The sequence below is a fragment of the Passer domesticus genome, chromosome 6 (assembly GCF_036417665.1).
Source record: "Passer domesticus isolate bPasDom1 chromosome 6, bPasDom1.hap1, whole genome shotgun sequence".
NCBI classification, from domain to species: Eukaryota; Metazoa; Chordata; class Aves; order Passeriformes; family Passeridae; genus Passer; species Passer domesticus.
The window spans coordinates 47811460-47826888 of NC_087479.1; the positions used below are offsets into that span (position 1 = coordinate 47811460).

Here is a 15429-nt window from a genome sequence, read left to right on the forward strand (position 1 = left end):
TAACCCAAATAATTTCCTACTACGCTAAACAAAGTAGTTGACAATACTTCACTCAGTGAGAAGTTTCTTAGCCATTCCTTGGCTAGTGTTTTTCCTACCAACTGTGTAGAGGAGAAAGCTACTCCAATTTGCAAATGTGAAACCCAGAGCAACCTCCTTTCGGAATACATTTAACATGCAGAAACCATTGTCATTATGGATGAGGGAAACAAAGTACTTAATTGAAGGAGTTCAGTAAATAGAGCAGCAGTGAGACCACTCCTGGTTAGAGCATAGGAAGCCTGCCCAAACAAGCAAACTGTGTGCCTTCAATTAATGGTTTCGCCCATTATTGAAATGGAGTGACTCACTCCATGCAGACGCCTCCTTTTGGGGTCAAACTCTTCATGAAATCAATTCAGCTGCCCCACAGCCCTCAGGCTCTGTCTTTGCTGGAGAAAGGATTGGTTTCAAGGGGCCTGTTGTGCAACCAGAGAGGTTGCAGCGGGATGCTGGAAAGTCTCCCACCTGGCCCTTGAAATGCCTTATTTGTGACTTTTGGGTATTATTTGGGTTTCAACACTGCTTCCCATACAAAATTAGTCCTAATGTGTCCTATTTCATTAAAGGTCTTACTAGACAAAAGATGCTGGAGCCCTTGATGAAGCATGGCAATGTTTTTCACAGCTTGAGGAAGGAGGTGTTGGCTGCCACTACTTGTTCCAAGGCGAGATCAGTCTGTGCCATACCTCTGGTAGGATGCTGCATTTACAGTTACTTACCTCAAGGTAAAGAATTAACTTGTTTTGCCAGGGATTACATAGCTTAAAAATGTCATTCATGTGAGCACAGTCCTGTTAAGAGATGAATTTTAAGTGTCAGGCTTGGCTAGCCAATGACTTCTCTATTTATTTACCTCAAAGCCTGTGGGTGTGGGTGTGGAGGGAGTCCTTGCTTTTGTGTGACACAAGGGTCGCTCTCAGGGATCACTGCAGCAGCATTACCAGAGCCCTGCTTGCAAAAGGGACTGACTGACAGAGGGAGAAGGTAGAGTCCCTCAGTGGGCTGATGCTGGGACACCTCCAAGACTGGCTAAATAGTTTGATGCTGCAGGTAGCAACCTATTTGCTCACAATCCTCTTGTCTTACCAGTGTGTTGAGAAGGCACAATCTTTTAGAAGGCCAGAGCATCTCGTGTCTGTGTCTGCTTTTGGAAGGTGGGAGAGGTCCTCTTGGAAGTAGCAGTCACTGCCTCGCTCCTTAGAGCTAGCAAAAAAGGCAGTGGCTTGCCAGAACTCTCTTTGTGCTTTCTTTGCCAAATTGTACCCCTTCCCCTCGCGGGAACTACCCGGACCCCACCCCTCATCCTTGGGCAGCAAAATTCAGCTCTGCCCACACAGTGCTTTGAGCCAGCTGTGAGTGTGTGAGTGAGTGCATCATGATGGGTGAGAGGTAACAGCTCCAGCCAATGCCAAGCTTGCAGATCTTCCAAAGCCACTGCTGTGAGTCGAGACTTGCGGTGCTGGAGTGCAGCTCAGGTTACTACAGCAAATCCTCAACAGTTTCCTGCCTAGCTGAGTCTTCTGGAGTCTGAAGCACTGTAACCTCATAAAAGCTGGAAAAAGCTTGAACTCATTCAAAGATTATTTCACACCACCTACAGCACTCTATGAAGTCAGACATGCTGTAACATATAATTAATGATGTGTTTGGTGGTGAGTCACTGAGTAGTCTAGCAAGCTCACCTTCAACCAGTCTGTGTGTGGGAGTCCTTACCCAGTAACACACCCAAACTGAGCATTTTAATAATTTACCACATTCTGAGCTTGGAAGAGTAGTTTTTGTTGTTTAATTAAGTAATTTTAAAAAATACTTAAAGGTTTTGCTACCTGTTAGGGAACAAGCCTCCAACATGAAGGAGAAGTGGGGGAGAACCCCAAAAATCTGTTTGTAATACTACTTTCTACTTCTTTCTTTGGAGTGTTCAAGAAAAAGGTTAAGAGATAGGAGACTGCATTTTTGTGTTATATTCAACAGTCACTTGATAAGGTACATGAACATTTCTTGGACTAAAATGTAGCATTACCCTTTCCCAGCTGCATGTCCTCCCAAACACAAAGTGAGAGTTGTGCTTGTTCTTATTTATTCTCTGGAATGTTTCAGGGTTGCAGGAAAAAAATCAGCATTTTCCAGGGAATGAGCAAATATGTGCCTGTCTGGCTTGTGGCATGGTGTGGGAGACACAGGTTTGATTCTCAGTGTAGAGAAGGAAATAGCACTTGCCTCTTGATGTGATCTAGTATCCTTATCCTTTCTCTAACAAAAATCATAGTAAGAGTCCTAGTGAAGAGCAAGAGTAGGAGAAACTTGCATAATACTTCTCTGATTACTTTTCCAGCCTCCAACTATTTTCAGCTCAGGGGATTTCCTGACATGAATGAGTGAATATGATTTGTGATGCTTTAGTAATCTCCAGTGCATCATTCTTCCAAGTGCTTATCTAATCACTCCTTGTACCTGTCCAAACTTTTTGCTTCCACAACAACAGTAGCAACAAACTCCACAGACCATCAACATGTAGCAAGAAGACGTAGGCCTTTCTCTTTCTTTTGAATTAGAATCTGATAGTTTCACTTGGTGCTTCCCTGTTTTTGTAGTGGAAATAACCATGTCAGTACTGCCTGCTCCAAAAATAAGCAGTTCAGAAAGCATAATTTCATGTGTGAATTTAGGACTTGTTTAGCCTGCAAGCATCTAATCAAACTTTAGGTCTAATCTGCATTATTGCCCAATCCCTCAGCCCTGTGAGGGCCATATGCAATTCCCCACTGGCTGTTCTTTTCCCCAGTACTCTTTTAGTTGTGTATTCTCAGGAAATTTTCTTATTTCACTGCTGTGCCAGATTGATCACAGGTAGGTTGAAGAGCACATGTCCCAGCCTCACCTGTGGGGTGCCTCTGATGTGAGCACTGACCACCAACACCTACTTTCTGATGCCTCTCTCGACCTGTCCCAGCTCATCCAATATTAGTTAGCACTGCTGGGATCAAAGGCAGGTGTTGCAAGCCCCCATTCAGGGAGTGCAGCTCACACCTGGTCCTTGGCTACACTCCTCCATTTCTAGGCATGCAGGGTGATGCTGTATAGAAGTGTGAGGCAAGCAGTGCCTAAAATAACTGAAATATTTTGGGGAATGTAGTTTATTCCCCCGTTTGTTGTAAATTCATGTAGATGTGCAGGTGTTCAGTGAACCAAAGCACCAGTGGCACTGTTTATACCGTGCAATAGGGAAAAGCAATAATCACGCATACCAGTGTAGCTTCGAATGAGGAAAGCGCAGTATTTGGAAATATAGGGTGTTTTATCAGAGAAAAGAGCATGAGACTAAATGATACTCGAAATTAGCGGCAGACTATGGGCAAAGCACGCAGGCCCTCCCACATCTTATTGAAGCATAACTGCTATCCCCTTCCGGAATTAGCCGAGCGCCGGAGAGCGCTGCGCTGGAAGGGGCGGCACAAATTGGCATGGCCAGGCTGCTCCAGCTGCCTGGGAATCAGCATCCTGCCACAGGCATCTCCTTCCCACTCTGGTGGTGGGATCTGCTGTGCCTGAGCCGGGGTTTGGGCTGGGGCTGGCTCCTTCCAGCTGCTTCTCTTTGCTGGGATTTTCTCTGCAGCAGGCGCCCGGTGGGGATAGGTCACGTTCATGCTGCAGAGCCCCTGATGGACAGCCAGCCTTAACCATTCACACAAAATACTTTTTACCTGGAGAGCTCTGCCAAGGGAGGGTTTTCCCTGTGGAAGAAGCCCAGCACTTTTTATTCAGTGTCCTGCATTGCCCTGGTGTTTTTCCTTCAAGGCTGAGTATCAAGTCCCACCTGCAACCCTCCTTGTGCTGGGTCAGTGACACACACAGGAGTGAATGTCCCTTAAGGGAAGTTAATCTTCAGGTGGCTCCAATGGCTGGTGATGGCTGTGAAGTCCTGTTCCTGATGTCCCCAGCACACAGCAGCTCTGATGTACCCCTGTGCTTCCACTCCTGGCTCTTTGCCCTGCTAATGCACCAGTGTCAATCTTCAGCACCCCTCCCTCACCTGTTCTGATGGAAACAGGTCATGGAGGCTGCCCATTCCCCTCTTCATATTTTTTTCCTTCCACACCACACGAATTTTCCAGATGTGGCTGCCACTAGAAATAAGCAGTTCAATGAGCACTTGTCTGTGGGTGACTCATTCTCACCCTTCGAGGGACTCTCTGGAGGGTGTGGATGTGAAGTCTCACTCCCTCCTTGGACAGCCTGCAGTGATGTCAAGCTCACCATAGTGAAAAAATCCTCCTGCTCTGCTCAAAGCAGTAGCAGCCTACTTCTGCTGCTCCTCATCTAAAGCATATGTGGCAAAAAGGACAAATCTGGTAATGGTTTCCAGTTACATCAGGGTGGTGAACTCCCCCCTTTTCCTGCTGAGGCATGGGAGGGGGTGCTATCCACTCAAGTTTTGTGTTCTGTGTCAAGAGATGGAGAACACACTTCTCCATGTCTCTGTGTAATGTTTTTTTTTCCATAAGGACAGGAATAGGAACTGCAGAAAGGAAGACTTGGGGGTGTTTTGTTTTCCTCTCAAAGGCATGGATAATGTGATGGGTGGTCCTGCTCACGTAGTGCTGTCTTGAAGTTTGCTGAGCATTGGGGTGTCTGGGTTTATGTGTGTTATTGTGCTGTTTCTTGCCCTGGGCTGTGGAAGCTGGACTAGCTCTGTACATTGGCATGAATATCCTAGGAAATGTGGGAAAATTTTGTACACTCAATAAGTCTTTTTTTGGCTGAGGTTTTTGTGGGTTTGTTTTTTTAAGAAGGCTTGATGAATTTTTTTTCTTGGGTTTTTGGGGTTTTTTTAGTTGGTTTTTGGTTTGGGTTTTTTTTGGTTTTTTTGGTTTTTTTTTTAATATTTAGGCAGAATCTCTACAGAGCAGACCACAATGGGTCAGAGAAGAAATGCATTCAGCAAGGCAGTAAAACAGTTTCTTGAACAAAACCATCACTAATTTACAACAAGTTATGCAGTAACTTATGCATCACTAAGTTATCAGGACCACAGTGGTCACTGCTCACTTCCTTACAGCCCTAAAGCTGGTTACCAGAGCCTATGGTCTGGTGTCATGATTTCACCCAAAGTTTGGTTTTTTTTCACCTCAGTTATTTGCTTTGCTTTTCTTTTTAACTCACCAGCTTTTTTTCACCTATATCTGCTCCTCTAAGGATATTAGGGGATAGTGTGGCCAAACTGCAATCAAAGAAATATTTTGAGAGTCCTCTCAGAGCTGTTTAAGGAATCTGGACTAGCTATGAATGCCGGCTTTATGCAGCGCAGTTTTGAAGTAGGAGTGAGTCACTAAAAAACAATCTGTGCTGTCTCCACGTTCAACTTTGACTTTTTTAAGAAAAAGAGAAAGAAAACAAACACAATCCCATTCACCGCCGAAATACACATTGATCCTTTAATCCTCAGGGAATCATTGGGAGCTGCTTCCTCCTCGAAAGAATGGCTGCGTTGGCGCAAGGTTTAATTGTGCAATTACAGTGTGCGTTCTTCTCCTGGGCTCTGCAGAGCAGGGCTCTGTGGCTGGAATGCTAATGGGAAAGCCACTGATACCATCTCGTGGCACAGGCAGCCTCCCTCTAGGTACCTGCCTCCATGGTCTGTCTAAGGCTTCTCAGGCAGGAAATCAAAGATGGGAATTGCAGCTGAGCAAGGGCTGGAATTTGGGCTGGAGCCCAAAATTATGGCCCCTGTTGGTTTGTTGTAGCTGCCCTTGGTGGAAGCAGGAGGTTCCAGTGCCCAGTCCTTGCTTGGCATTGTCTGTGGGTTGTGGCTGGCAGGTACCAGCTGGGGCTCTGCTCAGGCTCCCTGTCTGTGAGCTGAAAATATGCCTGGAAATATGCCTGCAAATGCCTGGCCAGTGGCCTCTCCTGGTGCACTGCCTGGTGCCTGCATGCTGCACATGCCTTTCTGGGATTGAGTGTTTCATGGAAGTTTTGCTGAAAGCATTGCTTCAAAGCTACTGTGAAATGCTCTGCACATGTATTTGTACCTATGTATGTACCTAGACACATCCCCACATTCTTTTTTGGCCAGGCCCTGCTTTCCAAGAGCTTCACTTGCTCTAAAGTTTGCCAGGTTTTTCAGATGCTGCATGTGTGCCACCTCTGACTTCGGGGCAGGTGACAGGAGTTGGAGAGCCCTGTGTTACTGCCTTGCTGTGTTACTGTCGTGTCTTGGTTCAGAAACTGAACTAATTGCATTCATTTGGCTCATACTAATTGACCCTGATGGGAGCAGGTTGTGGAGGAACATGGATTAGCTCCTCACTTTGCTGCCCTTGGGAGGTGAAGGTTGGGATTTACCTGCCAGTAAATAGAGGGGCTGGTTAAGTGTTAGATGGGAAGAAATGCAACCTTCCTCCAGCTGGCTTTGGATCCTAGGATTTTTTTTGAGGGTCAATCTGTTTTCCAGAACATTACTATTAATGGTTTCAACATAAATTCTGCTTTCCCACCAGCATTTAGGATGGAGTTTCCATATGGGTAATCTTAGCTGCCAGCCACTTGTCCCTTCTCCATGGCCACAGGCTACCTAGTGAGCCTTGCACTGGGCCACACCATGAGTCCTGTGCAAGTGGCCATCCCACTTTTTGAAACCCTTTAAAACTCTTTAAAAGAATTCTTTAAATGCATCCACCACATTTTACCTATTGGCTTCAGGAAAGTGAAAAGGAGAGGCTTTTGTTAGGTTATTAAGTAGTTCTTGGCTGATGTTACGGGCTCCTGGCCTCCAGGTCCCTCTGCTCATGTTCTCTTCCTGTTTCTCTGAAAATTTTAAGTCAGGACAAGCTGCAGCTAGTCATGTTGGCAAAAACTAGTCCTCCTTGACCCTAGTTCCTCCTAGTCCTAGATTCAAGTGTTTGCTCCCTGCAGCCAAAATGTTTGCATCCTCCTGAAAGCAGGAGATTCGGATACATCAGTCCTATGCAGGACAGGAAAATGCACTTTATTCCTCTGCTTCATGGCAAGGCTGTAAAAAACAAAAAGAATAGTGGGCAGCTGTGGTTTTAACTGACAGCTGAAAGGGGCTTTGCTAGCAGAAGTCCCCAGGGAAGACCAAGGAGGCTGCTGACAAAAAGTCAGGAAGGGGCTCTCTCCACAGATTAAAAAGCAGAAGAATTATAAATAACATGCTGAAGTATAAAGTTACCCAAGTTATTTTGACCATAAAGCCCAGGACAGTAAAGGCCCTTAATCTCTCATTAATCAACAAGAAGCTGGAAGAGGCCATACAACGAGCTCAGCTGCCAAAGCTGCTGTGCCCTTTTGCTCCATTTAATTTAATTGTATTAGTCCTGCCCGCAGCCTTTGTTCTTCTGCCCTGCTCAGGAAATCTGCTGCTGGGTTTGGCAGGGCTCACTCTGGTTCCACATGCCTGGTTTGTGGACAGCCAGGAGGGATGAGAGGGAGAGCAGGAAGGGGAAGAGGATGGGAAAAGGTCCCACGGGAGAAACCTGCTTGATGTACTTCATTTATCTTAATAGTGCCACTGCATCCCTTCCTGGTGAGGCTTCTTCCTGATAAGCCAAACACAAAACTGAATGCAAAAGGACTCTGGCTGATATTTTATTTTAAAATAAAAAAACAGATGAGTGACCACGAGCCAGCTTTTGTTCAGCAGGTGCTACCAACCCAGCAAAATATTCCTACCACCACTTTCCTTGGTTCCACTTCATCTCTCTCAAATGAGCCAACAAACAAATGCAATAGGTGGTTTCCAGGGCACAGGTGAGTTTTGTCAAATTTTAGCATTTGTCCCTGCTGAAGGATGAGATAGCAGAGCAGCTGACTGGAGAGTGTACCTTTCTCACTTCTCCATCAAGGAATGACAATGCTTAATGTGTGGAAAAAGATGAAGCACTTACAGAAAGATGTGCTTAGGAAAAGAGATTTTCAGATGACTTTGCTTCAGGCTTGTGTAGGAAACACTGTTTTGAGCTCCATATCTTACTGGATTTCTCTGATTTCAGCAACCAGCTGTATGAAATTCCACAAATTTGTTATATCAAACCCAAGTTTTCCCAAACATGTCAATTGTTAAGGTTCTCCTCTCCCTTTCACAGAAGTGAATTAACAGTCCTATGCCTGCAGTGAAGCAAGCACAGGGCAATGTTTGCTTATGGTTTTACAGAGTGATCCTTCTGTCATTGCTTACTGTAATTCTTCTTGGATGCGAAGAGTAAAACATATTTACATTGGTATGTGGGATTCTGGACAACCTCAGGAAAAAGTAGAGCTGGAAAGGAAGTTCATCTGGTTGATAAAGAAATTTGAGATGTGTTTTTTTACATATCAGAATGAAAGCTTGAAATAGAGAAACTCCCAGAAAAAAAAAAAAAAATCACAACCCCCACCCCCATACATTTAGCTAGCTGCAGCTACTTATTTTGGTTATTTTATCCTTTTTATTTTCTTAGTAAATTTAATTTATGTTGCAATGCAAAGTAGAAATTCTGGATGTCTCAGATAAAAACATTTTGTCCACAAATTTGATTTCAGTAGTTTGGGAACTGCTTGGCATATAATTTTAATTTAGAAAGTGGCAATCTGCTGCACTAAAAATGAAAAGTAATGATCCGGTAAATGACTAATTTTGTGGTCTGAGTTAATTAGTCAAGCAGCTTGACGGATAGAAGGCAGCAGGTCTAAATTACTGTGCTAAGTCCTTTTGCAGAAAGATATTATCTGGCTTTGTTGTTTTAATAATAATTAATGAGAATTAACATATTCAGCTGGGATTTTGCTGTTACTATTAGCGGGAATATGTGTGTGTATATATGTATATTTATATTTGTTCTCTGATGCTTTTTTTGCTTGTTTGCATCCCAGTCCTTGACTGTCTTGCTCTGTGGCTTAAATAATACTCCAGAAATTATTCAGACTGCACCTTTGTCTAGCATGGAGGAAACTCGAGGCTTTTACAATTGGTGCTGCTGGTTATTTAACGAAAAACATGCACCGTAGCCTGACAAGGAAATCTGCAGTAAAAAAACAGGCAATAAGCAGTGTCTCATCAGCAGGATCACAGGGAGCATCAGCTGAGGGCTCACAGCTCACTTTTACATCTTATTTGTGGCAGCACAGGTTGCTGGCAATGCAGGGATGGCACACTCACCTCCAAGTCTGCATGGATCTGCAAAACTGCAAAGCCTTCTCTGGTGAAATCCAGGCATTACTCTGCTGAAGTCAAAATGCTTAAATTTGGATGCCTCCAAGGCACCATGGTGGTCACTTCATCTTGTAGCCTACATGACACCAGTCTTTGGTGTTTCTGCTGGGCATTTCCACCCCAAACCTCCTTCCTGTGGTTGGTTTTAAGCCCATGTTTTAGGAAACCCTACAACTAACTGGGTTCTCATGATGGGGGAGACTTTTAATGAGCTGGTTTAGTGAATAATTGCTCTCACTGTTAAAACAAGCTTCTCTCTTTGTTTTCAGCTTGACTTCCCTCAGTTTCAGGCTTCCAGGCCTGGACTTTGCTCTACTGCCTTTGTTAAAATTAAAGCCCTCTGGAGTGTGGAATCTTCCCACATACCCTGAAACACTAGGAAGAGTACTTTCCTAATCTTCTCTTAAGAGGACAGTGATAACTGGGGACTAATTACTGGCTCTATTGACTTTTTCATCTTTGTGTTTTTTAGATAAGTTGTAATTGTTCCTTTTTATTATTGTATAGCTATAGTTAATAATTTCTGTTCACTGTGCCTCCACCCAAGGATGTGGCCCTACTTCTGTTAAAGATTCACTGTTTGGCATTCTGAGAGATAGTTTTTATTTTAATGCCCCCTTTTCAAATGGTGTAATCTCTCTGGTGGGTTTAGTTCTGCTTGTAGGTCATATTCTACCATCCTTAATCAACTTGATTACTTTCCTTAAGTTAATTCTATTTCACTGAGAAATTTCAAGGAGTGAGATGATACTTACACTAATGAAATTGGGGATTAGACAGGGATTAGATGGATTCTAACAGCAGATGCTGTGCTTTCTGTGGGAGGATTTCGAAGCTTCATTAAACCAAGAATAGCTCCTTTCCCCTGACACTTTGAGAATTAAAAGCATTGTATTATATCCTATTATTAATAAAATTATAAACTATCTTGATAAAAATAGCTGTCTTTTGGTGAAATTTCAAACTGTGGTCATACCCAAACCATCCATGAAAGGATGTGAGTTCTTTCAATGCCGTACATACTGTGACTTGAAGGGGAATTGCTCATCATCAAATGCCCAAGCCTTTGCAGGATGGAGGTATAAATACCTTGTTGATGGTATTTATCCAGTTATCTGTATTTTTTCTGTTTGCAGTGTTTATGTTCCTGCATATGTTGGGCTGGTGGGAAGTCTCATCAACACCCTGATAGCAGTGATTTGGATCCCTTCTCAGTCTACACCAAAGTCAGACCATCACATGACAGAGCACAGTGAGTATTTTGTGTTTCTGAAAAATAGTACATGAAAAGGGGCAGGGGATTGACATGCTGCAAGAACTGCTGGAGGACCTTGGAGTTGCATTTAAGGGCAAAAAGGTCCCAGCCTTGAGATGCTGACACTTCAATGTCTAAGCTGAGCTTATGGAAGAGGATTATTCCAAATATATTGATCACTCTGCCATGTAGAATTGCACTCTTCCAGTCTCAGAAGAGGTGATTGTGGAGGCCTTGCTGGGGGTTAGTTTGGTCTGACAGGAGAGGAAACCCCACTGTCTCAGAGGGTTCCTCTGCATGCAGACCTGGCACCAACTGCCAACCTCCTGACATTGGCACAAAGCTGGTGCAGCAGAGATGTGGTTTTGGGGTGGTTTTTGAACCTGAGCAGAGCCTCAGAGTTTCCTGCTTTCTACCCTTAACCTGTATAAAAAGAATATTAACTCATATGTCATCCTCTGCAGGCACATCACAGTCTGGCAGCTTGTTTAGCATCAGAGAAATCCTGCGCCTGATGAAGTTTCCGGGAGTAATGGAAGTTTTCATAGTCAAGGTCTTTGCTGGACTTCCCATAGGTAAATCTCACCCATTGCCCATGATTGCTGATGCATTTAGAATAGGATGATGTACACTGTAGGCCAGGCTTGTCTCAAGTTACTGGAAGCACATTGCTTTTGATCACAGAGCAGTGAGGATTCACCTCCTAACTTGGTGCTGGATGCTTTCAGGTAGTCTCAGCTACACAGGGTCAAAAGCCAGGGATTGGGCTTAATGTCCAACACACTACTTGTCATAAGCTGCATCTGGGACTTTTGGCAAATCACTTCATCTCTCCATCCCCCTCACTGCAAATGTTTTTTCCTCTTGTCTGTCATTTCTCTTGGGGCTGTAAGCTCTTCAGAGCAGAAGAAAATTGTCCTCTGCCAGAAAAACTGAGGTCCTTTCTGATTTTACTTAGTGTTTTTAAGGTGTATCCTAACCTTTTTCCCAGCAATTAAAAATTGTTGATGGATGAGAGGGCCAAGTTGCACACAGGGGACCCCCACAGCATGTGTCTTCCCTTCCACATTGATGGGGATGCTTATCCTTCTCTTCCTTATATATTCTGCTGGGTTTTTTTGGTTTTTTTTTTTTTTTTTGTCATGGTAGGAACTTGCTGATCCCTCAAACCTTTCCCAAACCCATCTCTTTCCCTGCTTCCTCTGAGTCAGTTGCTGTCTGGCAGGATTCATATCTCCCTATTTACCTAACTATGTATCCCTGGGCACAATTTAATAATCTTCAATTTTGCCTACCCTCCAACTTCTTTCTCCACACACTTGACTAGAGACAAGCTGAATGTCATCCTCATCAGTGATGTGTAAGGACAGGGTGATGTTATCTGCCCTTCCACATACAAAGCCTTCACGGCTCTTTTCCCAGTCAAACCCAAAAGGTCCAGTTTCTCTTGATGATGATTTCAAGAACTGAACTTTGTGCACATCATAACACGTGTGTATCATGGATCTTGTAGACTTTGCATCTTTTTCCAATTCATTTTTGTCTGGAGAAGCCCTTGAAGTTTAAAAAACACAAAACATGATTTACAAATTAAATGCTAATTTGTAAAGTGTAAATTCATTTTACAAATGAAAGTAAATTTGGCTGTGAAGTGTGGCTGAATTGGAAGGGGATGGCATTCCTGGGCTTGGTCAGGCTCATCTGTTATTTCTTGCTATATCTCTAGGGGAATGAGTCCAACTGGAGCTGGAAGTAAACGATTTCTGGGCTTTTTTTCCCTGTGTGTAGCTGGTGCTGGCTGAGATCAGTAATGCCAGCTGGTCCTACCCCTGTCCCTAGGGACAGGATAGAGTCTCAAACCACTGTTGGCTCTACCTAGCAGTGCAATTTTTTTGGTTCTTAAGAAAATAAACTTCTAAAACTGCATTCCAAAAAGTGTATAAAATGACAGCATTTCACAGAATGAGAAGGATGTTTAAATGAGTTTTCTTAGATGATTCTGACTCATTTCTCATCTGAAAGTAGCATTCATTCCTCTGTTAAAAATGCCTGAGACTGCATCCATGTGAGCTTCCCACAGTAATTTCCTGTGTGCTCTCTCTTTTCCAAAGGCCAGGCAAAATGCACTTTGCATTAGACATTCCTGCCGAAATGTAAATTCCTGCCTGTCACAGAATCCATTCTTTCCCTGTGCAAAGCAAAAATGCTCACTGAATTAAAATAAACATCTCCTGCCCAAAACTGCTAGGCAGTTTCTAGGCAAAGAGGATGGAGACAGTGAAGCTGGGATTTAAGGCAGGCACTGGGATTTAAGGCACTGTCACTGAAATACTGGGAATATTTCTGTAAGGGCAGGAGAAGGTTCACTTGAGGCATTCCTGCTACTTGTGAGGAGTAATTAAAATCTCAGTGACTTCTCTTTGCAAGTCTCCCTTCACTTCAGGTCACTGACCAAACTGCTGGCAGCTGAAAGGGGATCTGGCCATCACTAATGCTCTGCACCTCACAGCTGGAGGCTGAGCTCCTCATGAGCTCATTTACCTTTCATCCCCAGGCTGCAACTGTATCATTAATTAGATTGCCCAAATTACAGACCGTTTTCTATTTACTTTGTAAACAAGTCTTGATATACAGCAAAGAAAATCTTTTGTTCCTTATGGATCTCATTGTTGTCTAAAATTAGCTCATTTGATGCTGAAAGCACCTCCCCGGGAGGGCTGCAGGGCTGGGAACCTCCTCCCTGTGTTGCATAAAAGCAGAGATGTGGGCTCTGTGCCTCTTGCAGGAAAGGAGCTGCCAGGGATTGGACAGGCAGCAGACAGTTCCAGCACAGCCGAGTTATCTTCTCAGCTGACCTGGGAAAAGAGAGCCTCACTGCATTGTGGTAGATAAGAGACAGAAATAAAAAAAAACAAGAGGATAAAAATATCAAACGTAACTCTCATTGACAAGAAATCACCAGGGCCTTGAAAATGTTGATAAATAGATGCTTCTATGAACCTTTGGCTGCCTAATCCCTTTGGAAAATCTGATTTCAGCATGATTGCTTTAGCACCTGCATCCCGTTTTTTAGATTTTCTTTCACATGTTGAGCAGTGTTTTGCAGTGAGCCTTGGGGCTCTGCATCCCATCACATTTCCAGTCCAGCGTAGGAGGGCTGGGATGAGCTCCCAGAGGCTGTGCTTGCCTTCTCACACCATCTTGCAGTAGGGATTGCTAAACTGGCCCTCCAAAACTACAGGCTGCTTTCAGACGTGCCACATCTTTTTTCTTTTTATTTTTGGTGCTTTTTTTTTTGGGGTTTTTTTTGAAAATAGGGTTTGCTCTCCTGATTTTCCTTGGTGCTTTTTGTCATTGTTACTGCATCTCACAAACCATTGCCCTGCTTTCTGCTGCATAACCTTTGTTATTCATCCCACTAATGCCAGGTTTTCTAAGGAGCTCACCCTTTTCTTAAACATCCTCAAAAAGGCAAGGTTTCTGAGGGTATTTTATGCTATTTTCCTTTAATTTTTTTTCCCACATTGAGCCTGTCATCGTGGACTGAGGCTTACCATTATTTATGTGCTGCACTCAGCTGGCCTGCAGCCTACCCAGCTGGGAACCTGCTGAGATCTTTGTAAGAAATGCTTGTTCCAAAGAGCATAACATCTTTATTTAGTTCAGTCTGAGGCTTGCCTTGTGGGTTTCATCAAGAAATGTGTTACCAGTGGGAGAGACTACCTTAGTTTCTGAGAGAAGAGGGGCAAAGGGGATCTCCCTCCTGCAGGTGTCTTTAAGGGACCATGCAGGCACAGGGGGTGACACCCATCTGAAAATGAGACCTTTGCACCTCCAGGGGAGCCTGCAATGTATAATTCCAATTAAAGAGCACAGCCTGTTCCCCTGCTGCAAAAGAAAGCAGCTTGTTTGGAGGAGAAAGATCCAAATCTGTCTTAACATGATGAGGGACTTCAAAGGGGAGAGGAGCTGTAGAAGCTGGAGCACAGTACCAGGAAGAAGCATCAGGTATGTAGGGAGGCCAAGCCCCTCCTAGGTGGTACCTGCAGTGGGGGGGGGTGCAGGATGAGGGGCGAGCTCCTGCTTCCATCTAATCTTCCTACAAGTGAAACCAAGTGTGGCTTTTCTTTCATTTCATCACGTGTGCCTTTTATAAACATATGCAACCCTGCTGCCTGATTTGGGTGTTGTGAGTAAATACTGGTATTTGCATGTTACCTTAAGCTGGCTTGAGCAGAGAGCAATTTCAAAGTAACTGGATAACAACGGGTGCTCTCTGTGGAGGAGTGTGGCAAAGCCATAGATCTTCATGAGCCCCAGCTCCCAGGCACCTTCTCCACAAAGCTGGAGAGTAGAAGAGCAGGGTGCCCTTCCTGCCCCCCCATGCCTCTCTCCCAGCCCCATGGAGCCAGCTGGGGTGCAGCTACTCCTGTTAAGGTGGGGTTCAGGAAGGCTTTGTGGCAGGTCCTGGGATGGGAGGGTGGTGCTCCCTCCAGGCAAAGGCCTGGGGTGCCTGGAGGCACGTCCTTGTTGCTGCAGGTGCTGCTCTGGTGGCGCTGGGGTTGGGCTGCTGGATGCAGTGGAGTTGTTCTTGTTTGTTAGGAAGCGAGTCCTCCACGGTGTTTTAACCAACAATCTGGAATCACCCTCTTCATCCTTCCAGGAAAAGCTGGCAAATCCTCCCCATGCCATGTCATTTTTCCAGGCCAACAGCTGTCTTCTCAGTCCTCACACATTGCCTCCTGCATTCTGTTTTTCTCAGGAAGGAGAGGAACAGGGCTTCCTTTCTACCCAGTCTTTACAACTCAGCGGATCTTACAAGGAAAGGCAGGACTGCTAAAAGTCATCTGGCCTCTTCTCTCCCAGAAGGATCAGCGATCTCTGACAGGCACATCGTGGGGTTCTTCTCACACAGAGAGCCCCA

General features: G+C 44.5%; 1 protein-coding gene across 5 annotated transcripts in view; it reads left to right on the forward strand.

The window, feature by feature from the left end:
• The window catches only part of SLC22A18 (solute carrier family 22 member 18), an 81004-nt gene that overhangs the window by 47090 nt on the left and 18485 nt on the right, over positions 1 to 15429 (forward strand). For all 5 annotated transcript variants that reach the window (XM_064425251.1, XM_064425255.1, XM_064425252.1 and 2 more), the window contains 2 exons: positions 10387 to 10502; positions 10970 to 11080. In XM_064425251.1, coding sequence (XP_064281321.1) covers positions 10387 to 10502; positions 10970 to 11080 — 227 coding nt within the window. The remainder of the gene's footprint in view (positions 1 to 10386; positions 10503 to 10969; positions 11081 to 15429) is intronic.